This window comes from Cyprinodon tularosa, unplaced genomic scaffold (genome assembly GCF_016077235.1).
Source record: "Cyprinodon tularosa strain WSP-4 unplaced genomic scaffold, ASM1607723v1 ctg388, whole genome shotgun sequence".
NCBI lineage: Eukaryota > Metazoa > Chordata > Actinopteri > Cyprinodontiformes > Cyprinodontidae > Cyprinodon > Cyprinodon tularosa.
In genome coordinates, this window is record NW_024039105.1 from 813,526 (window position 1) to 839,529 (window position 26,004).

A 26,004-nucleotide genomic window follows, 5' to 3' on the forward strand; every position below is an offset into this window, starting at 1 on the left:
TTCTATAAAAAAATTATATTTTGAATAGAGATTTAATTGATAATTTTAATCATGAAGGTAATTATGTTAATAATTGCTTCTAAATTATCTGCTATACAAATGACTTTTCTTGTCTTAAATTTATTTGAGATTATTCCATTGTTAGGAGCCATACAATTATGGCAAACTTTATTTATTTTCTATTTATATCAAGTAAATAAAAAGTATTGTGATACGAGATTTGAGAAAATCTGTACCATCTTTAGCATTGCTTATGACTAGACCATTTTATGGGTGAATTAGCAAAAGGATCTATAAATCATTTGGGAAAACACACAAAACTTGACCTCCAAAGTTATTTTCATGCAGGCATTCTATTTGGAACAGAAAATTTGCGAATATGGACCTCATAGAAACAACATAAGCTTCTGGAAAACAATCTCTCAGTCATATGGTTAGTTGTATTTTGTTGGCATTGATGCTCTAAGTTGTATAAGAAAGTTTAAAATGAGGCACTAACAGTATTGGGCCATTGCAATTCATTCTCTGATAATAAATCTATGCTCTTATACAGTGCACAGATATTAAAATACTTACACCATCCTACTATAACATACACAATTTACCTCAAACATGCTATTTATTCACTAACATGTTTTAAAGTATTAATACTAAAATTTAGTGTTATTGTTACTTTCTCTTCTTATTTTGTCAAAGTGGAATTGCTAAATACTAAAGAAAACAATCTATTCAGCAATTACTTTTTTGTGGTAAATAAAAATAAGATGAACAACAAATTTTTTCCTAAGGGAATTTTTTTATATTTTATTTGCAGATATGCTCATGTTGTCTCAAAGAAAACAATCAGGATTTAAAATGAACAGATACAGCATTATTCTATCCAAAACAACCTGTTAAAATTAGTTGAATTTAACTGTAGTGTTTGAATTTATTTAGTTAACCACAGATAGATTGACTAGTTTATTTGAGCCCAATGTGGCGTCTATGATCGACCTTCATCTCTAATCCTCATGGCACCACCAAAAGCCGCTATAAGGATAATGGATCGCTTCTCCAGACTAGATACTCTTGACCCTGGAAAAGAGATATTCGGACTTTACACACCAAATTAATTTATCAATAAAGCTTTTATTTAGGTTTTCATAATTCAGCTATCTAAACTCATAGAAAGAAAATATAATAACTTCTAACTTCCGATACCTGGGCTGAGCGTGTCAGCCAATACAATCCAATTCAGCTGTTGTGAGTAAAAGCTTTAGCCTTGAAATAAACATTATTAAAATAAGTTAATAAATTAACACAAATATTAATATACTTTTTTTTTTTATAATTTTATTAACAAATAACCAGCAAGAAGAAAGAAACAGCAGCTTCATGTAAAGTTTAATGGACTGGATTTCCAATATCTGATATCAAATCACTGATTTCCGATCCACCTAATTAAGTCAATATTGAAATCGGTATCCGATCCAGATACCATTTTGGTGCATCTCTATTTATAACTGTACCATAATTTTCGGACTATTAGCCGCACCTGAATATAAGCCATAAAAGCTAAATTGCATGATTTGTACATATACAAGCCGCACCGGACTATAAGCCGCAGGTTTTTTTTATGTTTAATGTCCGTCTTTCTCGCTGTCGTTCTGTCTCGTACCACTCGCGGTAGAAGTCTGCTTCCGGGGGCCTCCGGATTCCCCCGCGCGCTGCTACCGTACTTGTGTGTTGAAGCAAATGTGACGTCAACATGGTGGATGGTAAAATCCATAGATTTAGGTATAACGCTAGTGGCCGTTAGTTGTAAAAGTCCATAGATAAGCCGCATTGTTATATAAGCCGCAAGGTCGAAAAATGGGGAAAAAGTCACGGCTTATAGTCCGAAAATTACGGTAATTTATTTAAGATGACAGTTATTCACACTCGTCCTTCCATATTTACATCACTTCTTAACCCAGACTAAATAGACCCAATCATTTGTTCTTCTTTAGGTCAGGTCTTCTATATTCTAATGTATATTCAAACTACTTTGACATAGATTGTTCCAAAGGCCTCATTTATATATATTGCTTCCACAGCCTCAGGATGTTTATTTCAGGTTGTTTAAAGAAAAGAGCAGCTGCACACTGCATCATTCAGGATTACGTAGCCTTTTACCAGCTGACACATATTAATCAATGCAACGTTTCTTCCAACTGGAGCCTTCTTACCTGTTTGTTTTCTTAAAACCAGGTGGCGATTTAGTTTGAAGCACACAACACTTATTATCCACAGCTGCTTTTGAAAGGAGAGGATGATGTGATCATTTCTAAACTTTTGACGAAAAAAAAAAAAAACGGAAACCGACCCACCTTCGCCTGAGGTCTTCAGCGATGGTTGCCCTGCAGCTGAACAGGTAGGCCCTCAGCGACTGGAGCTGCTGACGGAGACGCAGCACCATGCTCAAAGCTTCACAGTGTTCATACAGGCAGGGGTTGAGCTGCTGGATATCCAGCAAAGGCTCCTCATACACAAACTCCAGGAACTCCTTGGCCTGTTTAGACACCTGCAGGAGCACACAAGTGTTTATATTTGGATCTTTGCTCCAAGCACTGCGGATACATTAAACATAATCCCACACAAGCTGTACTTTCCAAGCATGTATGGGATAAAGTAGGTTTTAAAAAGCCAAACATAAAGACTAAGCTTTGTAAAGATCACGAAGACAGGATGCAGCATGTTGGTTTAGACATGCCTTCAGTTTTTCTTTACTTCGGGACAAGGCCAGGCTAGCTGTGTGTGTCTCCCACCTTGTGCTTACTGGTGTCCCAGTTGTGCAGCAGTCGTGCAGGGATGAGGAAAGAGTTATCCTGATGGCAGCTCTGGCAGTAGTACCAGCCACTGTAGCAGCAAACCTTTGCCTTTCCTCTGGACAGGCCGACCTGACGCTGGCAACCTGGGGAGAGAGAGAGAGAGAGAATACTCACTGAGCCTGTGGGCGGATGCAGCTATTACACAGGGCTCCAACATACGTTTGATTTTCCAGATTTAGATTTCCAGACTTGGTTACCGAGCATTTTTATCCTCCTATTAACATAAATATTACAAAACACTGTCAATTTGTAAGTGGTCAGAGTTTTTATAAGGAAATTGCAAAAACTACAGTCATTAAGTAACTACGGCTTTAAGAATGAGGATGGAGATGTGAAAAGAAAAATTGACAGCTGGATGTTACTTTTAAGGTAAATAGGATAGAGAATAAATTATATATTGTTGTTTTTATACACTAATAAAGTTCTGTTTTTTGCCAAATGCATCTTAACACAACACTTCTAATAATATTAAATTTAAAATCCTAATATTGTAGATCCTCATTGATGGACAGAGAGATGAACAGATAGAAAATGAACAGATGGATTGATTTGCCATCCATTGAATGGGGATTTTGGGGAACGACTTGCAGTTTTTTTTTTGTTTTGGAGCTGAGAAAGGAGCATCAGGAAATCAGCACGAGAACACCGGCAGAGATATCACCAAAAAACGGAAGGCTGCCAGCCTCTCTAGAGCTCCCCTCAGCAGGAGATCGGATTTGCTCCCCGGGGAAACATCGCAAAAGAACGGAGAACGGAGGCAGCAAATAGGGGCTACGGCTGGATGGAGCTAGCCTCTAGGCTAACTGCTGGAGATGTAAGGAGAGCAGTGGAGGATTAGCACAGCCTGCTGGACAGAAAGAAAGACAAGAGCTGGACGGTGGAGGTAGGAGACGAAACAGTCCTTCTAGGGGTTAACCAAAACGACTTTTTTAAAAGCCACCTAAAGACCTCTTAAAATTTTTGTCCACTGCATCCTTTGTCAACATTATTTTCTCCATCTTCAAAAAAAAAAGACAACCAGGAACTGTGTAATTCTACCTATTGTTTTGTAATTATCATATATATTGCACTAGAATTTTGTCAGCTGTATTTAATCAACACCTTTACAGACAAAACAATATCTGATACAGTTAACCAAGCGCAACGTAATCCACTTGTTCAATGTTTTATTTTATTAAAAAGCCAAGTCTCCTCTTTTATATGTAAATCTCTTTTATTGTCCCGCAATGGGGAAATTCCCTCTCTACATTTAACCCGTCCCCTTTGGGGAGCAGTGGGCTGCTGCTGTGCGGCGCCCGGGGAGCAGTCTGGGGTTAAGGGTCTTGCTCAGGGACCCAAAATAGCAGTTTGTGGGAGTGTGAGACTTGGACTTAGAAAGGCGGGGGTGTGTATATTATATATGTGCATACACAAATACTAGGCCTGCAACTAACAATAACTTTGCTAATCAATTAATCTGGTGAGTAATTGACCAATAATCTGATAGACAACGATTCTTTGAGGAAGACTTTTTACGAAAATAAATTAGGTTAAACAAAAACCTTTTCCGCTTGATGAGTTCTGGAAAAAGCATATTTATCTTAAATACGAAATGTTTTTTTTTCTTTCTTACAATCTTGGTGTAATTACAGCTCTAAGTGGGTTGCTCTGTCAGATAAAGGCATGTTTTAGAGTCTCAACACTCCAGTTTATGATTCATCGATAACTAAATTGGTTTAGGATTATTAAAAAAAGTCGATTAATCATGATTAATCTGATTAATTGTTTCAGCCCTGATAAATATGCAGTTGTTTACATACCAGAACGGCAACTATGCAGCGAGGGGTGTCCCAATTCCCAGGTAAGATTATGTTTAAAATATTATGTTTAAAATATTAATTTTAATATTATAATCCTAACTTATTTTTATTAGCTTTAAGTGGAAATTCCTTGTACTCAGCAGATCGGAAGGAATAAAACATCAGTTTGATTAAATTGTGAAAAACTGTGGGTTAAAAGGAAGCAACTTTTCCACTTTAGTGTTCAATGAGATCTCAATTTAAAATTTCTCCTTTCACCTCCTTCAAAGCAAAACAAAAAGAGATTTTTTGGATTTTGTTTTTTTTAAAGGAGCTTTTTTTAGCTACAAGACTGAAGACATGAATCCCTCAATAATTGGGTGTGGTAATCCCAACATAACCACACCCAAACAAGGAGCAGATTGTTTAAGTTTCAACTTACAGCTTCAGATAAAAGACTCTTTTTTTTTTTTTTTTACAGCCATGACAAGCACCTTAAATAAAAGATTTCTGCACACCAACAAGTCCAGCGGATCCTCTTTACTATTTGTCCCCATTGTTTCTCTGGTCTGCTTTGTCTTCTCAACCCTTTAAAGTTTGCTCTTCATCCAAACACCCGGGCCTGCTCTGTGATCACGCGCCTCTAAACCCAGGAGCATTGAAGGCCTACAACAGGTGTCCCTTATCCACACCATCTTAGAGGATATGAAACCAGGATGAAAACAGCAAATCAGAGCAAAAGAAGATTCCGGAAGAAAAGAAATTTGAGATTATTATCGCTTATTTTTAAACAAAACAGAACCCTACTTTTAAAAGAGAAGAAGGAAGTGGCCGGACATGTACCAGCATGTCCATGGTGCTCCAGATGAAGACAGAGGAAAAAAGATGAATAAAAAGAAAGAACAGGCTATTGAAAGATGAGAGAAAAGAAAAACAGAAAAGAAAAACAGAGAAAAGAACAGAGATCAAGAGAGATGAAGGAAGACATTAGGGGAGCGGTCAGAGCAGGAAGTTCCCTATTATCTCCTGTCGTCTGATCAGCATCAACAATGTCGAAATCAGCATTTAAAGATGAATTTGCTCTATATCTGATGTAGAACTAAAAACTCTCAGGTTAGAACTTAACTCACAGAGACGCACTGAAACTTTAAAGTTTGAAAAGTTTCCACTGCCACTAAAAGTCGATTGTTCGCGGGTTAAAAGGGGTTTTTCGGCTAGTGAAAAAGGGTTAAAAGAGATTATGAGTGACATGTTTACATAGTTGTCCTGAAGATACCTTTATTTCTTCACAAAACTATATTTTTCCAACATAGACTGAATCATCTGATGCCACAGGAACCCAATTATGCATTAAACCATTAAAACCACCTTAAGGTCACAGATTGGAGATAGATTTTTTTTTCTTTCCAGCTTTTATTGACATTACACTGTCACAAGTACAGAGCAACAAAATGAGCTCTCATTTAACTCATCCCCTTGGGGAGCAGTGGGCTGCCATTGTTCGGCAATGTTCGGCAACTTCCTCACCGCCTTGGCCGTATCCACACCCACAGCTAGTTCCTGATTGTCCCTCTTACATTGTGGCGTGGAATAACATAGTGCAGAACACGCTTCAAAATTGGGCATAAATCAAAAATATCTGCAACAAGCTCACTGCTACAGACTGCTGCGGGAGTTTAACCAGCCGTTTAAGGGCCTTGCACATGGGCCCAGAGTGCAGGCTGTGTCGATCGAAACAGGTGCTTGTAACCTTCTCAGAGCACAAGCGTGCATCCTCTGGTATTTGACAACCGCCACGTAAGCTGTTGGTTTGTGGGTTACTTCCTCTGAGAATAAGCTTTATTTCTAGCCTAGTAAAGTAACCCCACCCACCAGCAGGCAAAATCATTTTTGCCTGCGAGTGGTCTAGCCTCAAACGATGCCCCAGGCCCTAGAACTAGCTGGTCAATCACAACACAGAGATGTGTTTTGAATTTCTGGGTGCAAAGCGGGCGGGGGTTTGAGGGCGTGACGACAAAGCTGCGTGATGCAGGAGAAAGCACAACAAGGAAGATGGCAACAACTATTGAACAGTTCTCGTTTACTCAGCTTTGGAATCAGTTTTGAAAGGATTAGATTTGGGGTTTTCGTTGAAACGTGAGCAGGAAGAGGCTCTACGCCCATACATTTTTAAGAAGGACGTATTCACCGTTTTACCGACAGGCTGTTTGTTTACACTCCCTCACCAGCTTTCTTTCGCGTTTACTACGTCACAGTCAGTTGTGCTCATTGATCAGAGCGTTGGCCAATAGGCACAGACATGGTTTGAAAGATAACGGGTTGTTCTCATCAACAATCTTCCGATGTCTCATTCATCGGGGCCAGACTAAATTACACATTTAATCTCACATTTAGTCTGGTTTATCAGGCTACTTTATTTCTTTTAGAACCTGAGAAGTTTGAAGCTGCAGTCTAAAGTAGAGCAGAACCTTTACATCTAATAAGTATACTGTCTTACTGTTTTGAGTGTCTTTTAAAATACTCTGACCTCAGCAAGAGGAGAATGGCTAACAGCTAGTCAGACTATTTTAGCAGGCTTTTATCAATATAGAATAGTTGAAATAGTTAAAACAAAAGTTTAATATATTTATATCTTTGAAGTATAATTAATAATAATATAATCACATTCATCCATACTTTCCATAAAGATCTTCATTAGTTGTGTAACCGTTTTCTCAACCAAATTTTTACATCACTACTCTAAGTTGCGCTGGTTTACCTTTTAGCTGATCAATCTGACTCATGTAGACCAACACTTGAGCGTAGAGACATTTTTTTTTTTTTTTAGTTTCACCTTTACCCAAAAACTCTCAAAGCTTAATTTATCCACCCTTTTTCTATTTATCTTTTAAGCTTCACATTAAATCATTTACAACTTCTGTACTTTGAAGGGAAAATTTTTAACTTATAATAGATTACAGACTGCGATGGACTGGCAACCTGTCCAGGGTGTACCCCGCCTCTCGCCCATTGACTGCTGGAGATAGGCACCAGCACCCCTCGCGACCCCAATTGGGACAAGCGTGTAAGATAATGGATGGATGGATGGATAGATTACAGATTTTAAATGAAAATCAACCCCCAAAACCTGCATAAATAATCCTATAAAATAAAACGACTGCAAAGATATGAACTGAAACATAATTTTCTTTCGTTTTAACATAAAACAAAAAAACAAGATTTCAAACTAAGGTTCGAAATAAATCGGATTCATAATTTTTATTGGCATAGAAATCACCCCTTCAGAAACAGGATGGCCTCTTTCAATGCATCACTACAGTGTTTATTAATTTAAACACGGTTTCTTAACCAAAGTCCTCAGGGCCCACTGTCCTTCACGTTTTCGATGTGTTTCTATTCAAGCACACTCGATTCAAATGACTGCATTACCTCTTTGGCAGCAATCAAATGCTGTAAAAGCCTGGTAATCACCTTTTCATTCAGGCCAGGTGTGTGGAGGCAGGGAAACACCTAAACAGGTAGGACGGTGGGCCCTGAGGACCAGAATTAAGAAACCCTGCATTAAACCTATTTAGCAACGGCAAAATCCATTTTGCTTTGGTATGAGAGCAAACGTCTTTACGCTTACAGTTAAGATCCGCGTCTTGTAAGCATCTGGTGTGAATGATTCACAGTCATGACTGTAACTCAGTAACACGTCGGTCACATGTTGACTGGCAGATAGATAATTGATGCCCCCCCACCCCCCAACTCTGCACTGCTCTACAGATCGCACTTTTTTGTTTTTTAAAGAAAGCTTTCTGCAAAAATCGATGTAAAATCAATGAGGATTAAACAAATTAAACAGTCTTATATAGTGCAATATTTTTCTGGATAACTTTCCTTTTATAGCTTTTTAAATTCACAGAAACAAACCCTGGAAAAAAACGCAAATTTATGATAAAAATACTGTTTTGAAAACTGAAGCCAAATGAAACCTCAAGATTGATATGCCAGTATATAGTGATGCACCTGTGGGTGATTTATGGGAGATATAAAATAAAAAAAACAACAACAACAAAAAAACAGCGACCTTCATAATACATATTTTCTAAACTTTTCAGAAGTAATGCTAATTATAGCAGTGAGCTCATGCTGGTTTAGGGGTGGATGCTCCAACAGAAAACCACAGTCCACCGGTTGGAAGGCAGCATGCCGAGGCCATGGTTAACAGCCAGGGAAACACTGTGTCACTTCGAGGAAGCAGCAAACCACTGCAGCAGTTTTCTGGCCATATGTGGCCTCAAACTTGGTCTGCCTCTGCTGGGACCGCAGGAACAAAGATGCACACGTAAAAAAGCCCAAAACCTTGGCAAACCTAAAAATTTAACCTCAAATTCTATATCATGAGCAAAAGAGGAGAACACACCCACACAAACAAACACATGGCACCAAAAGTGCATCCACCACATCAAACTCTATAAGGTCTCTGCAAGAGAGATCAATCTGACAGAAATATAGCTTTATTATAGAATCCAGAAAAGAACTAAATATTGAAAGACTAAGCTGTTATTATGGAAGACGGCTGTATGAGTACAAAAAAAAACAACAAAAAAACACAACTTTATTTCAGGTTTTACTTAGCGAAAATATAAAATATTTGTCTCCTTCTCACTAAGAGTAAGTTAAAATGCTAAAAACTGATAGGACTATTCAAACACGGCTGATTTCTTAATAGAAACAGCCTGTTAAAGCGCCTCGACTTGAATTCAAGGCCTAAGTTCTCAGATCCTGTTTAAAAACAACATGGCTTCTGCTTGCTTTAGTTACAAGCGGAAAGATTAATGCATTAACGTTTCTGCCTGGCATAAAAGTCTGTCCCAACAATTGGATCTTTGCGTCCTACTATATGTGAATAAGAACCAAATAATTCAAATTGTTAAAGGAGTTTATATAATATGGGGGCTAATAGGCAAACATTAGAGCGGTTAGGAGGCATTAATGCTCTATACTTGAAATTATATTCATTCTAAAAACATCCCCACAGCTGCTGTCCAACATAACCTCAGTGGATTTGGCCTAGAACAGTAAAACAATATGTGAAACAGGACTTTAGAGTCCATATGTTCCTAATAGAGCACTTCTCTCTCTATCTGCATGTTTACTAGTAGTTCTTAGAATTTCTAGTCAAAAGTAGAATGGGAGGCAGATCTTTCCTCTCCTGTGGAACCAACTACCAGTTTTAGTCCGTGAGGCAGACAATAAAGCTTATAGTTAGAGTGATTCAGGTTATCCTGAGCTATCTCTATAGATATGCTGCTATAGGCTTAGACTTTTGGAGGACATAGGGACCCCTTTTTCATCATTCTATCTCTATTCACCCACTCTAAAGAATCTGTTAGTTCAATCTCTAACGCTTTGATCTTTGCTTTTTCTAATAGTAGCTTTACCTCGTCTGTTCCTGTTTGGCTGTGACACCATCCTGGAGAGAAGTATCAGCTGTGCTGCTGCAATCAACACATCTGTCTATAGATGTTTGAGATCAGCGTGTTTTTCAGTGTAGTCCTGTTTCTCTGATTTTGACTAGCTGGATGTGCTCCTCTGACATGGGAGTGGGCTCGGAGCTCATCTGCCTGGCTGTGTGTTTCCTGGAAGGGGTCGCCTTTTACAGTTGCCTTTTGTATCCACGCTTTTTTTAGCATGTCTGCTTCTGTCTCCTTGAACCCAAGTCGGCCTCAGCAGATGGCCGCTCTCACCGAGCCTGGTTCTGCTGGAGGTTTCTTCCTGTTAAAAGGGAGTCTGTCCTCTCCTCTTTTTCCTCTCCACTAGAAGCATGCTTAGTGTGAGGGATTTCATTTGAGTCAATGAGTCACTGCAATCAACTGGTTTTCCTTAGATAGAAAACTTTGAATCAATTTGACTGGATGATCTGGCGAACTGTAAAGTGCCTTAAGATGACGTGTTGTGAATTGGCGCTATAAAAAAAACAAAAAACTGAATTGAATATTTTTGTTTTGTTATTAACACAGACCAGTCGGGTACTTTTCTTTAGCGTTTAATTACTATTAGATTGACTTTAAGCCAAAGTTAACCCCTTTCCTAAAATTATTACCACATAAATGCTTAATTGTTTGAATCTAAAGAATATTTGTTTCCTCAAAAATGAGAGGCATCTTGGGTATTACATCTGCTGGCTAAAGGGGGAGCTAGGATCTTAATTAATTATAGTTTTTATGCTTTAATGGTTTAAGGAATTTTAAGATTGTAAAGTGCACCATTTTTACACTAAAACAGCAAGCTGTTATTTTCTTAAACATTAGGTGTAAAAAATAACAGTTCCAACTGAATTGTTTTGCTCATCTCCGATCTTTCATGTGTTTTTTCTGGGATGAAGGAGGAGAGGGACCGAGGGGAAGATGAATGGGAATTCAAACGTAGCTCAAAGGTCCACCGATTGTACTGCCGCTCTCTGTAGTGAGAGAGGGTCACTTTGACCTGTTCGCACTGGGAGAAAGAGACAGGGACACAGGCAGAGAGAGAGAGATGACATCAGAAGAAGAGGACTCATGCTTTTCATCTGCCCGCTGCTGGTTCAAACCACCACACCTCTGACAGGACACTGCTGTGTGTGTGCGCGTGTTTGGTCTTTACATGAGTGAATTAGAACTGAAAAGACCAGAGGCGCGAGCTTTGATGTTCTTCATTCACAGTGACCAAACACTCCAATGAAAACGTGAACAAATGAAGAGTCTAAGATTGTGTGTCTGCGACTGTCAATCTTTTGAAGCAAAACTCCAACTTCCGCAGTTCCCTTGAATTTACCGATTCCCACTTCGCTTGAAACAGCCCCACCCCCCAGTCCAACTCTAATGGACTGGTAAGGTAAACCAGGGGGCCTGAGAATGTGCTCCAACGAAACATCAGGGGCCACCAATCTGCAGGACCTGTGGTGTGTGTGCGTAATCACACATGTGGGGAGAGGTTTTAAGGGGGCAACGGGGAGTCACAGTCTTAAAAAGTAAAGCGCTTCCTTCAAAAGGAATCTGGAAAGCAGCACATCCCATATGTAATTAGCGGCATAGATTTTGATGCTAAACAACTACTGATGTACTACACTGGATAGAAATAGCATATGCATATGCAAAGGGTGGACTAAAGCATGTTCAAAGTGAACCCGTTTCAATGTTGTATTTTTTTTTTTCAAAAAGAGAATGCTCTTATTGTTGGTGAGGATCACAGTAGGCAGCTCACGAGGCACGCCTTATAACGGTAATGTCGGTTTCATTGCTGGTCAAACAGACAGTGTTATCTCACATCTCACAATTGCTGCATTATGTTGAATCAATCAACAAGAATCGTTTGATTTCATGTTGTTACCACCCCAGGAGGAGAAACGCTAGCTAGCTAGCTGGTTTAGCTCTTAAGCCGCTCTCTACCTCAGAAACATAAGGCTAATGTTGATCCTCGTTTTGTCCCTTACCTAATCTAATAATTTCTTTGTCAAAGATTGTTTTTTTTTCTCTATGACAGTAATAAGCCCTGATTGCCTTCGGTGAACATTTCTGTCTGCTGGATGCACCATCTGCCATTTTGCCGCAACGCTACGCTGCTAACCTTTGAGTGGCAGCTGTTTACATGCACACAAACGGAAGCATGTATCGTATTTTTCCCACTGAAATCAGCAGGTTAACACAGGTTTGTCAAACACAGGTCGACCCGCTAACAATCAACATTTGGCTCTCTTCCCACTGACCTCCCCATGGCAAACTGTTTGGCCTCTGTCCCCCCCCACCACTGCGTGTCTGGTGATGCCATCAAGCTGGGTTAGCATTGATGATCTCACCAGTGCGACAGAAATCAGGGAGGTAATCAGGGAAGAACAATGGAGAGCAACATGGTAGAGAGCCAGGACAAAGTAATGGTGTTTTATTCTTTATTGGTTGGCGCTTTTGTCCATCCAAATCCCTCTGCCCATTGCTGCGCCATGTTTATTCAATGTAATCAGACTTGTTTTGGCTTATTAGATTGGACGTGACTTGCACCGTTGTTGACGTCTGATGTTCCCACTGTGTGCCGATCGGAGCAGACCCGTTCTAAGGCGATTTTAACCTGGGTCATTTGTTGAGTCGTTTGACCCGGGTCGACATGGGTCAGTGAGCTGTTCCCAATGCCACTAAAAGTTGATTGTTCGTGGGTTTAAACGGGTTTTTCGGCCAATGAAAAAGGGGTAAAAGAGATTGTGTGTGGCATGTTTACATAGTTCACCTGAATATACCTTTATTTCTTCACAAAACTGTACTTTAAGTTCTTTTTATCTTAGGCACCTAAATTGCATTTAATCCACCGTTAAAGTAAACACTACGTAAGTTTTGACAAAGTATCAGCTTTAAGGCTGCAACTAACGATTATTTTGCTAATCCATTAATCTGTTGAGTATTTTTTTTGAGTAATCAATTAATAATTGGATAGCGAAAGGTTTTTTAAAGAAAAAATCTTACAAATTGAAACCATGTGAAACATTTCTACTTGAGTAGTTCTGATAGAGCATTTTGACAGACATTTTTTTTTTTACAATTTTCATATATTTAATGCTCTCAGTAGGTCGCTCTGTCAGCTAAAGGCATGCTTTATAGTCTCTATACTCCAGGTAACGATAAATCATTTACTAAATTAGTTGAGGATTATTTCATTAATCAATTAATCACGATTAATCTGATTGTTTCAGCCCCAATTAGCTTAATTTGAAATATATGTAAAATGATCTTTCAGGTAATTAACACTGCATGTAGTGAGGCTCTGACAGGCTGACCCTTTTTAAAACGGTTGGATCTGTCAGTTATTAAGTCATGTCACCCAGAGCGCCACTTTACAGCAGTGTTGCTTTAAGGCTTGCTAAAGCTAGGAAATACAGGTCTAGCACCTCTAGTGGCTGTAAATGACATACTGTTGCTTTAATATATGTTGTTTTCTTTGTTGAACTCTAAACAGTAGGTGATACCTGGTGTCAGGTATCTTTCCGGTGAACATCGCTTAGTGCTGTCACAAATGAATCGTCTGCATAAGGAAATTGTATTTTAGACTTTTACTTTCACTGTAGTGCGGTAGGGGTTTTACAGTATGTAGCCTCTAAAGTGGAAGAACTTCATAGTTCCTAAAACTCTAGCATATATTAGAGGATTTGCAGAGGAATTCAGAACGAAAAAAAGCAGAGAGGGAAGAACAAGGAGGGAGAAATCTTGTAAATTTGATTTCTTTTTTATCTAAATGCTTAAATGGAGTTTCAGGTTGTGCTAATTAACACAGTAGGAGGGAAGAAAGGGATACTGTCATTTCAATGGGTGGACAGCAGGAGAAATGGAGACAAAAACAGGACACGGTTATGAACATGAATGAACTGGTGAAAGCAAGCAGAATGAAAAGGAGTAATAAACGGAGTGAAGGAGCCGAGGTGTGTTCTCTATAGAAAACAGACGTATCCAGCTGTCCCGTCCATCCAGCTCTGACCTGAAACCCCTCCAACAAACAGCTCCGCTCACAGCTGTCCACTGTAGCATCCCCAGGCAGCTTTCATTTGCTCTCATTCACTCACAGATTCATTCATTCATCCGTTTTTCCCTCTCCACCAGTGCTTTAAGCCCGCCAATTATCATCAGTTGGCCCCGGATGGCCCCCCATCCTTGTTCCCGTTTCAGCTGTCCTTTCAGACAGCTCTGCATTAATAAAGCCAGTGGTTACAAATAAAAAAGGGAGGTGAACGGCGATTATTCAAAGCCCTCCATAGGGAGAGTGAGAAGAAGCCCACGTTTCACACCCAGGGGGAGTAAAAGCACCGCCTGGCATTTGTAGAGCTGTCCAAGGACCTAGTGTAAGGACTAACTGAATATCAATAGAGAATTGCTAATATGTAAAAAGCTTTAGAATAGATTAAATTAAGTACATGAAGCTGCACATTTTACTCTGCAATTAGAACCTTTAAATACTGAACTAACCATTAATGAAAAAAAGAGATGTATACAGTACTCATTGGGGCTGTTCTAAAACAAAAAAACAACAACAATTTAGCTATACCAAAGGCTGATAATAATAATGTTAATACTTTTTCAAAAAAGATTTGTTAAAAGATTATGTTACTGTAGATATAATTAGATGGGCTATCAGCTCATGTAGCTGAACCTGCAGTCGGCCATCAAACAAACTATTTACCATCAGATTTAAAACACCTTTACATTGTGGAAAAAAAAAATATTTGGAGATATATTGCAGTTTTCTGTCACACAATGTGATAATGATGTTTCAGCTCCTATTATCGATAAAAATAAAAATAATGTTTTTACCAAAAACAATGGGGGGAAATGGGCCACTTTTGCACCACCGCTCCAGTAGATGGTGCCGAGGAGCCCATATGCTGTGCGGGGCAGCGCCATTTCTCTAGTAGAGGCAGTGGTGGACGCAGACTGACTTAAACCCCAAACAACATGGCTATCAAGATAACTGGATAATCAATATCTTTTGATGAACGTATGCAGCCATTTTTTTTTTTATGTCAACATTTAATTTTGATATTATTAACCCGGTACCACATATTTCATATTTCAATATCGTGATAATAATGCATCATATCGAAGCACCCTTGCCAATGCTCGCCCCAAATTAAAGGTCATAGCTACAACTTTTGTATCAAAATTCTTTTGTTTTCAAATATCACAATATGTCCACGTCTTGTGACGCAGAACCAAAGTATAAATTCTACTGAAGAAAACAAAATATTGTACATAACTATTTTATCAATTTTGACTGGTTCAAAATAAATAAATATTTACTTCTGTTTATGAGGCCAACGTCCAAAAGGAACAGTAGGTTGATGTAATATGAGCTGGAGCTGCCAAGATAGAGCTAAGAAATAGCTTGTTCAAAAATGACACAAAATGAGGGTGTGTAGACTGGTTAGGCTTTTGAGCACCGGTGCTGACGTAAGGAAGATAAGGAGATCAGAAGGTACAAGGAGGAGGATTAGCAGATCTGGCTACTGGCTGGGAACCCATACGGATGTAGACTTAGGTGAATGTGAGGGCTCCACTTACTGGCTGGGAGGAGTTAAACTTGTAGCTTCCAGCTTTAAAGTTAGCGATGGATTGAGCTCATTTAGCTTCCACTCAATGACTGCCGAGGTAAATCATTTTACAAAAGCTAAAGTTGTCATTCTTTAATGCGATGACTAGCATCATAAGCAATAGATAGAATAGTGGGAACACTTCACTATTATGCTCCATTTAACCAATTACAATTAAAAGTATTTACTGGTTTTGGAACATCAATCTTTTAAAACCTGAAAAAAGCCTAAAAAAGTGTGTTTTTTGGCAAAAGTTTGAGCTCAAAGTTCCAATGAAGATTTAGAAGAAGACATTAAAGGGCTTCTTATATTAAATATTTATAGGAGGACAAATGTACACTTCTTACTTTAAAGAGATCTCGACTATGGATTGGACATTTTGCACGGTACTTACCAGCACACCTAAAGCTTTGAGCAGTGAGTCCCTTTTCCACAGCCAGGCAGGTGAGAATACTGAGGAAACTGGTGGTGACTGACTGCCGCTTGGCTCTCTGGGCCTCCCTCTGCTTCCTTGATGGTTTGGATCTCAACAACACTCCCTGTAATCCAGCAGGTCCTTCCCCTGGTTCTCTCTTGTCCTCTTGTGTGGACTTGTGTGCATCCAATGCCTGCTGTAGAGCTTCCACCCACTCCTGAGCTTTTAGATGATCATCTGCCTGGAGTTTTAGGAGCTCTTTGGGGAACACAGCCTGGAAATACCGCCCTTTATCCAACCATGACTCTCCAGTCTCTGGTACAGGATCTTGCTGTACTGACAAGCAGGACGCTAGGGAGAACTGGAGGACTGGTTGGGACACAGAGCCCCTCCCTTCTGTAGGGAAAGCCTGGAGAGCAGATCTTGTCAAGACAAAGGTGAAGGGCCGCCAGTTGTTCTGATCCAACAGCAGATGAAGAAGTCCAGCTTTCAGCACATCCTGGAAGCGCTGGTTAAACAGAGGGAGGGTGGATGGTCTGCTCAGGACTCCAGAATTATTAGAAAGCGATGCTTCTGATGAGGTTGGAGTGTCGCAGTCCCCATCAGGTTGAGTGTCCAGTGCAGAGGGAGAGGGCGAAGAGGAAGGTGACATCGGTACGGGAAACTTAGCACTCTGCTTAATATCCAGCCCACTGTTATGCTTGCGGTTGTCCTGCCTTATGGGTCTAGCTGCCTGAACCTTCTCCCACATCAGCCTTCTCCACTCCATTGCCTCCCACTGGTTGGCCGCCTTCAGCTGGAGTCGTGTGCTGTTGAAAAACAAGGCCTGAAGTGTGCGCTTGTCACCAGGCTGGCTCATCTGACTCGACTGGCTGCAGGGTGCCGGGGCGACAACACTCTGGCAGTGTGACAGGGAGAAGGCAGTGCCTAGTTGGCGATTGGCACTGCTGTCCAAAGTGTAGAGCCGCAGCTCACAGGGAGTCAGCTCAACATAACAGGGTGTCCAGCGGCTCCTTGGGCCCTCACGCTGCTCCATCTCGCCCTGCTTCACCACACTGCCACTACTGCTTTTGTCAACTGGACACAAATAGAACAAAAAGGAGAAACTTGTTAAATGACTCATAGTTTTGTGTTCAGGATAAGTTCAGTCAACAGTATAATAAAAACAACTCGCTGATCAGTCAGCTAGTGTTTCTGTGGACACACAAATCATAAAAAGTTGTTTTTTTATATATCAGTTAGTCTTAAAAGGACTTTAATGTGACAAAAAAAGCTTAAAGCTTTAAACAAAAGATATAAAACATCCAGAATTTCACCACTGTGGAAAACAAAGGATATGTTCACTCTGTTCAATATACAGTTGCATAAGATGGCAAATTTAATAAATTCATGCAAGAAAAGGATGAGAGCCATTTCCCCAGTAAAAAGAGGAACAGAGAGAACCACCTGCAGAATAGTCATAAATGACTTACTACAATCACAAAAATGGCTAAAATTATACAAACATGCTTGAAATAAGGAAAGCAAATTAGACACACTTCACCATGGTTCATTTTTTTTTTTATCTATTCCTATTATTTTTTTGGACCCGGAAGTGAGCAAAGCGTAGCAGCCCTTATAACACCAAAATGAAAGCTATGAGGCTTCTTTATTCTATTTTTTTATAAATATATTATGATTATAAAAAGATTTTTTCTTAAATCCCTGCCTGCTTTAAAAAATTTTATTAAAAAATGTACAATATATTATTGTTAGACAGCGTATCCCAAACTATTCTTTTGTCACCCTTTACCATAATGTCGACAATCAAACAAGGATAACTGGTTGCCATGGTTTTCCTGCCTCCATGTCATGGGTTCTGCTCTGGGTTCTATGCTGAACGGCAACCCAGGAGAGTGAAATACAAGTCATTAAACATTCAAATGTTCTACTTTTTCCCCAAATTTTGTGATTTGTTTGAAATCTGTTGCAAACTAAATCATCAATAATACTTATCAAAACAGAGAGCATACATGCTAGTGTTAGCCTAGCTCTACAGTGAACGGCAGTAGTGCGAGTAGATGCCGCACTTTAGCCAGATGGCGACTGCGAAAGAAATGTTGACCAATCCATGATTGAGGTGATGTTGCTTTTAGAGCCGTTTACTGCTGTTGGAGCAGTATATTAGGGCTAAAAAGATATGGAGTGTTTTATTAGGGTACTTTAGAAATATCAAGTAGTCCACCGTACGTACAGCATTGGTTTTGAGAAATTTAATATAGCATCGAATGCTTCTATAAATGCAACACAAGGAAATCCCTAAAAATTACCGTAAATATTTCCCGATATATATATAGTAGAAATACTAAAGTAGGATGCTTTAAACAAAAAAGAAGATTTTTTAAGGAAAGAAAAAATGTCAACATTTTCCAGGCCAAGGATCCCCAAACTGATGGGGAGATAGAGCGGGGACCCCCTGGTTATATATATTCTATGAAATTGTGTTATATCAAACTGGTCCTATACTCTATTACAGATGGAGTCATGTAACGGAAGTATTTCTGTTCCTGATTCTGATTCCTGGTTGATGGGACAGGTGTTGTGAATGAAACGGTGCCCAGCTTCAAAGAGCTGCTGTGTGTCTCTGAATGTGTGCATTGATGACTGAAAGACATCTACTGCCTCCATTTATCTGTTTACTACAGTGTGTTGAATTCATGTTGATGTGGATTTAAAGACATTTCAATTAGCTGAAAAAATTGCAGGGGGGGGGATATAAAAAAAGAAAAAAAAAAAAAAAAAGTCTAATCAACCAAAACTTTCACGACCCCCATATAGTACCTCATGCAGGACCTTGAAGACTCCCATCTGATTGTACTATTAGGTGGAGTTTTATAATTTAAATAACAGCAATCACTTACGGTCCGCTTCTAAACCAGTCTGACAATCTCATTGAGTAGCACAATTCAACCTAATGGGCAAAAAAAATAAATAAAAAAACATTTCGTTTCTTTAATGCGCTGGGTCACTCAGCTAGAAAACATTGAAAAGGAAATAATTCACAGCCCTGGTTAACTTACGGCCGGCGAGAGCAGGCTCTCATCAATCTTATCAAACCAGCGGCAGACATGGAGTCGCTCTAGATCACAGACTTTGCATGTTAACAAAGCTTTTGCTAAGAGGAATAAATAAATATGCAAATAGGTTCAACTCAAACCAGGCCAAACTGATTGGCAGACTTCACGCTTGGGAGAGTCAAGATGAGAATTAAGAAATGCGGAGAGGAAAACTGCTTTATTAAATTAGCCTTCGCATCCACCTGCTCGGGTTTTACATTACACAATAATAGTCCAACGTAAACACACACAAATCCTCAATAATAAATCATACGTCACACTCAATACCACTAAATAACTCTTCAGTATTCCACTCAATCATGCTGCGAAACTATAATTTATTAAACAAGCTAATTCCAGTCAGACGGCTATCCTGGCTGCTACATGTTATCACTTCAATCTATTCTCTATATCAATGTCTTCTCGTTTGCTTAAGTGACTGCATATTTTTTTGGTAATAAATGAGCTAACACAGGCTTCCATCAGAACATACATCAAGTGGAGCCACCAGTGTTAAGCTACAGTCAAACTGTTAATTATCTTGGTATGAACGCTGGAGCGGAAAGGAAATAAAGGGGATTTCGAGTTCTGCTGTTTCTCCAAGGTATAAATGTCAGTACTGCCGCCAGATAATTAAAGAAATAGTCAAGACAGTATTTGATGCTCCAAGTTTTACTTTCAAGCCAAGGTGAGTAAAGCATCTTTATAGGATAGCGTCGCATGAGATTCAATAATAATTATAGGAAATGTGATACGTAATAATATAATAAGATAAGTAATCTTAGCTGTTCTTGTGCAGTAAATATGGCCACTGAGGGCACCCATCTTTCATCGTGTGAATAAAAAACTTCAGCTCCCTGGCTTAAGTGCAGTAAAAAAAAGGCGGATATGAAATAGTTAAACGGCACAACATCCTGAATGTTGTCATAATATCAGTGTGTGGATTATGGCAATCGCAAAGCAATTTGGATAGAATTTTCAAAAGGATGATATATTTTAAGTGTCCTACTTTCATGTACTTTTCATATTGATGATAAAATATGGCCAATTGGTTTAATGTAGAATATGGCTGAAGGATTATGCCAAAAATCAAAATTGCGTTTATTTTTCACCAATATTGAGATTACAATTTTATCTGGATTTTCCTTAGCACTTATCACAAACTTGTAAATGTTTAATTTCAGGGTTTCCGTTTTTTACATTGCCTTCAAAGCTTGCTCATTCGGTCTATTGTTGCAGGATTGTATTGTAACCTTTATGTGATAAAGTGCTTATTTACTTTCATGGATCTGCATGCTGGATAAATCTTTCTATTCTGTGTGGCAGGAAACCCTCTTTAAATATATTTTTGCCCCCTGAAGCGCTGCAGTGAGAAATGTTATGTCTTGTTCTCTTGTTAAATGTGGTCAACGAAAATCAAGCGCCTCTGCGATTCGAATATGCATCTTATTAAATTGCAATTATTTTGCAATTAATTACCCAGCGCTAATTAGGGGTGGGTATTGCCAAAGAAGTCACGATTCGATTCGTATCACGATTCACAGGCCACGATGCGATTCTATCACGATGTATCACAATACTTGAATTATTGCGATGCATTGCAATATTTTCTCCTCCATGTTTTGGTTTTTAATGACTCGGCGCAGTATCCCGCGGCCGGAAATGCTTGTAACACAAGGCAGTGTGCGTCAACACATCTGCAGCGACATCTACTGGACTGGAAGTTGTACTACACTTGTTTTTGGCTGATGTTCGCCAAACATTCATGCAATTATATTTATTATTTTTTTTTATTAATAATCGATAGTTGGCGTCAAGAATCGATGCAGTAGATCACGAAAATTAGAATCACGATGCATCATCATTACGATTATTTTGCACACCCCTAGCGCTAATGGCAACTACCCTTAAAGTCCACACCTAATTTATACTGTAGTGTGGCTGGGCTGCTTTGTTATAGCAAAGAAATAATATGTGAGCGGATAGGAGGAAAAAACCATCATCACAGTTTTCAGCAGCAGTATTTAAATGACATATTTAATTTGTCATTTACTATAATAAAAGCAGTAACGAGTGCGAGTTGCACCCTTTCTCTTAATAAGACTTATGCACCTGACGTCTTCCCTGTGTCTCACCAGGCATTGGTTAAATAACTCATAAACTAAGCAATAACAGTTGTGTTTTATCTTAATTTTGTAAACCGAGAAAGAACTTCTCTAATAAAGTACAAAGGAACCAAAAGTAAGCTTTATTTTGGCTTTGTTTATCCAAATACACATAAAGTATACATACTGCTTCCATAAAACTGTGCTAATCCTTTCCATTTAGCGTCTAAGCATCCCCAGCTGTCACTAATGGAAAGGCAACAAAACAGGCTTCCTTATTGTTATTTATGTGAATAAAGAGGCACAGCGAGGCCCAGCTAAATCACTTTGCTTTCTGCTTATTACCGTCTTTTTCCTACTTCTCGTCTTTCACTTCACATCTCGCCAGTCCAAACAGCCTGATACCTTTTCACACATATGCTAATACTAAATAATCCTGCCAGTATCAGCAGCCTGGTAATTGGATTGCCTCTTCTCTCGCCTCATTTGAGTCCATTTGCTGACAGGATTACGGGCTATTATCCCCCAGGATCCCTTCGGATCTCCTTAGGTCTTCGGATAGCCAAAACACACAAACAAATAGGCTCTCTCTGAGTGTGTGTGAGTGTGTTGGGCTCTCAGCCTGAATATGGACGGTCAAGCCACAGCTGTGTCATTTTAAGATATCATCATCTTCTATCATTATTGCTTTGTCTGGGGATGCTTCAACCTAAGTACGGCACACGCCCCGATCTGCAGCACAAATAGTCGGGGACTTCTGTCCTCCATAAGCCTCTCAAAAGATGAGAAAGCTTTTCACTCAATGGACTGCCGATCAGAAAGGAGGAGGGGGAGGCGGTGTGGATGCCTCTCTCAGGTAAGGGGCAGCCGTCTGCTGAGAATCAGGAATACTTCAAGTTCAATGATTTGGTCAACAGAGGGCTTGACATCATCTTCAAAGAGGCAAAGCAACAATTTGCAGCGTAAATGTCCAATTAGGTAAATACCATGTCATTATAGGGCCAGTTCACCTAAATGAGAAAGATTACACCAGGGGGCCGAACCCTGAAAGCACAGACACATGGACTAAGTAATGCTGATTACCTTATAAATCTCAGCCAGGTCACAGTTCAGGAGCTGGAAAAGGATTACCGTATATTAGTTAAGTTTATTTGGAATCAAAAGGAAAGGTATCAAACCCAAGGTAACTCTGTTTTATTAATGTTTATTGCACTCCGTTCTCTTTCAGATCTTACCAGGCTTTTAGCTAGCAATGCATAAAGAGGTACATTGTACGCCCTTTACTAAAAAAGTTTTCGGGATGTACGGCTTTGATACGCCTTAATTTACCCTCTGGAAACATATATGTTTTAAACTTCACAAGCAGTAGATACTGGAGCTTGAAAATTTTATTTTTTTGCTGCTCGACGCACCACATCAACCAATCAGAGAAGCTGATCTGCAAGCTGGCAGAGCTCACTTCACTAAAACTGTTTATTTACGCCTAAATTAACTTCAAATGTTGAAACCTGCCAGAAAAATATGTTTGCTTTTATTATTCTGCTCGCTGCAGTTTGTAGCGTATACCTTAAAAAACGCCAACATATACTTCCATGAATGCCATGAACAGTAGGGGAAATCCCCCAAGAGGAGATCAAGTCTGAGGCAGTTGCTGCTGGGGATTTTCAGTGTCAGCGCACCACAGGTATCTTGGGGTCTTCTGCGCTGCTCTGACAGCGAGTTAATATTTTATGGCAGGATTGTAATCTTGATGAGCTGACTGGTGAACTTTCTTGCATAAAAATATATTTAAAACTACCTTTTACCCGCTGATCACAGTTAATATAGCAAAGCCACTGTCTGCCATTAAACACAAGAGCAGCAGAAGCATCAGATGCATCTGTACACATCTGACCTGTGTGCAAGCATAAAAAATTATGCACTAAGGGCTTTTTTTGCAGCTCATATTGCGGTGTGAACGTAGCATTACACTTTGATTGTTTGAATTAAGGTATGAAACTTAATAATGTACCTAAAAATTATCTAATGCCATCCTTATTAAATTCCCACCTCTAGTCAAGCACACATACTTCCCATAATAAGGAAAAAAGTAGAAGGGAGGATCCCCCTGGATCCCCCTACCCCGCTCACAGCCTAAAGATGTGATACTCCAAGGTGGACACCCTTTGAAATACTCCAAATAAGCCAGATTTCTACATAATGTTGGTTTTAAATACAAATGGATAGGTGGACAGAAGTATAACACTTCTCTGAATATTCTAATAAATTACCAAAATGTCCTTGACTTGAACTTTGGTGTTAGTTTGGCCCCACATCTAGATTATTTACCTAAAATGATTATCAAAGAATTTTATGAAATTACAGGAGGGAGGTAGAGGTTCGCTAAGGCTACGTTCACACCGCATCCTGAAGTGACCCAAATCCGATTTTTTGGCCCACATGCGACCTGAATCTGATCTTTTCATGGCAGTCTGAAAAACAGAGATACGATTTTTTCCAATCTGACCCAGGCCACTTGGCTATGTGGTCCTGAATCCAATACAAATCCGATCTTTTCAAATGCGACCTGTGTCTGAATGGCCAGGTCGGATTCATCCGACCTGAACGTCATTAATACCCAACAAATGTCACTATTATGCGTCTTGTACACAGAAGCATCAAGAAAAACAACAACCATGGCAGATGATGATGTGGAGAGCAGTATTTATGTTTAACCATATTGAAAATTGAAATTGAAATTGAGCATCAAGGCCTGCAGTGTGAACATAGCCTTAGTTTGTCATGGAGTATGTCAAAATGATCAGTGATGCAGCTTTACTGAGGTCCAGTTTACATTACAGTTTAACTGCTAAACCCTTCGTCAGTTGTTTTTTGTTTAGCCCTGACATCATGAAGATGATCGTATTTCTCGACAAACAAAAAAGATGAATGGAGATAGAGTTTTAGTACACTACCATAGTATGACACAAAACTGAAGGTTGTTAACTTTGAGTCATTGTGGAACCAAAAGTAGTTAAAACAAAACACCTGCAAGGAACAAAAGACTTTCTATTAATACAATAAAGGAACTAAAAATGCTTTTATGGGCTAAAAATTTGACTACTTGCTTTTTCATCCATGGAAAGATTTCTTCTTCTTCTGTAGTTCTCTCTCTTTGGGTCAAATCGTATCCGTTTGTCAATAGATATTTTGTTTACACAACAGATCTTTGAGTTGTGCTTTGACCAAGACTGGACAAATATTAGCTAATAAATGCCTGAGATAGCGTTGAATTAAAGTGGAGCTTACTTTAATGTCAATTTCTGACAAATAAGGAAGTTTTAAAGGAATACTTTTATATGTGCAGTAAGCAGTGAAATCAAACATTTTGATTCTGGTTGGTTTCAAGTTGCCTGGTACAATTGGTGTTAAAGTACAAAGCATGTACAGACCATGGACACTTCCCAGAAGCTAGGGTCCAAAGAGAAATTAGATAAAGAACTGCCTCAATAAAATCTAGTACACAATTTCTGAGATATAAACAGATCACAGAATAGGGAATTATTTGAAGCATCATGAATTCAAAGCCTAATCTATCTTTTCACGCTTTTCTTCTAGAAATTAATGTTCGCTCACCGTCCTGCTGCTGGTTGAGGATCATGTTCTTCAGAGTGTTGCAGTCCACTGTGGGCAGTCCATTGTCCGTGTACGCAGACGGACGATAGTTGACGTCGGACCTGGACCGATTGTGTCCTTTCTTAAAAACAGACTTGGATGAGGAACTTCCCGTGCTGTTGTTGCACTCCTGCATATGGGCCACCAGGTCATTGGTGGAGCGTGCTCGGTTTCTCTTGCCATGCCTCAAACCCATGCCCAGACCCAGCAGGCTGAAGTTGTCGGCCCAGGCTAGGCCGAGGGGCCCAACCTCGGGCTGCTCTCCGGCCAGAAGATTCCACACACCGCTGGAACTAAGCTTCCCCAGAGCAGCACTGGACACATCCTGCAGCTGCTTAGGCTGCCTGGCAGGCTGATGGTGGCTGGTCTGAGCCAGGCTTGGGCCTTGACTCTGGATCCTCCTATCCATGCAGTGGATGAAGTCCTCTGTTGCCTCCAGGGCTGGGCTGATATCACCCACCACATCAAGTTGCTCAAGACCCTCCATGGCTTTAAAATCACAGACTTACCCCTGAGATACGATCTGACAAGAAGACAGTTTTCCAGTAACGATGCAGAACTCTTGCAATCATGACCAAAAAGCCAAACTAGCATTTACACCAACATATCTGAGTTTTCTGGTCAAGCGAACCATTTTCAGGATGTCTGAATTTTTTTAAAATGGTTGTCTAAAGATTTTCCAACAGAAGGCGTCTTCCACTTTTTAAGTCTTGTAGTTTCCCTTTTCCAGCTCTAAAAGTCTGGTTTGTTTCCCACTAGAAAAGGAGCTTTTGTAAAAATAATACCAGGGGCCCACATGATTACTGTCCTTTGAAAAAATAATATGTTGCCAGACTCAGACATGGACAAATCAATGCTCTTTTGGTTCTTATGAGGTCAACTGACAGAGGCTCTCTGGGTCTTAGCTGCAACAAAAGAGAGAAAGAGGAAGTCAAGACAACATGTACAAACGCAACAAGAACAAAAACATTACTAGCAGTGAGAAATCTAATTTCTGGAAAGAAAGGAACAAAAGCGCT

General features: G+C 39.5%; 1 protein-coding gene across 2 annotated transcripts in view; it reads right to left on the minus strand.

Annotated features, from left to right (window-relative positions):
• Positions 1 to 26,004, minus strand: part of plekhm3 (pleckstrin homology domain containing, family M, member 3) — a 51,335-nt gene that overhangs the window by 18,154 nt on the left and 7,177 nt on the right. For both annotated transcript variants that reach the window (XM_038297474.1, XM_038297475.1), the window contains exons 2-5: positions 24,947 to 25,890; positions 16,111 to 17,208; positions 2,787 to 2,932; positions 2,349 to 2,542 (exon numbers count right to left, since the gene is read on the minus strand). In XM_038297474.1, the coding sequence (XP_038153402.1) occupies positions 2,349 to 2,542; positions 2,787 to 2,932; positions 16,111 to 17,208; positions 24,947 to 25,472 (1,964 nt within the window). In that variant the 5' untranslated portion in view covers positions 25,473 to 25,890. The remainder of the gene's footprint in view (positions 1 to 2,348; positions 2,543 to 2,786; positions 2,933 to 16,110; positions 17,209 to 24,946; positions 25,891 to 26,004) is intronic.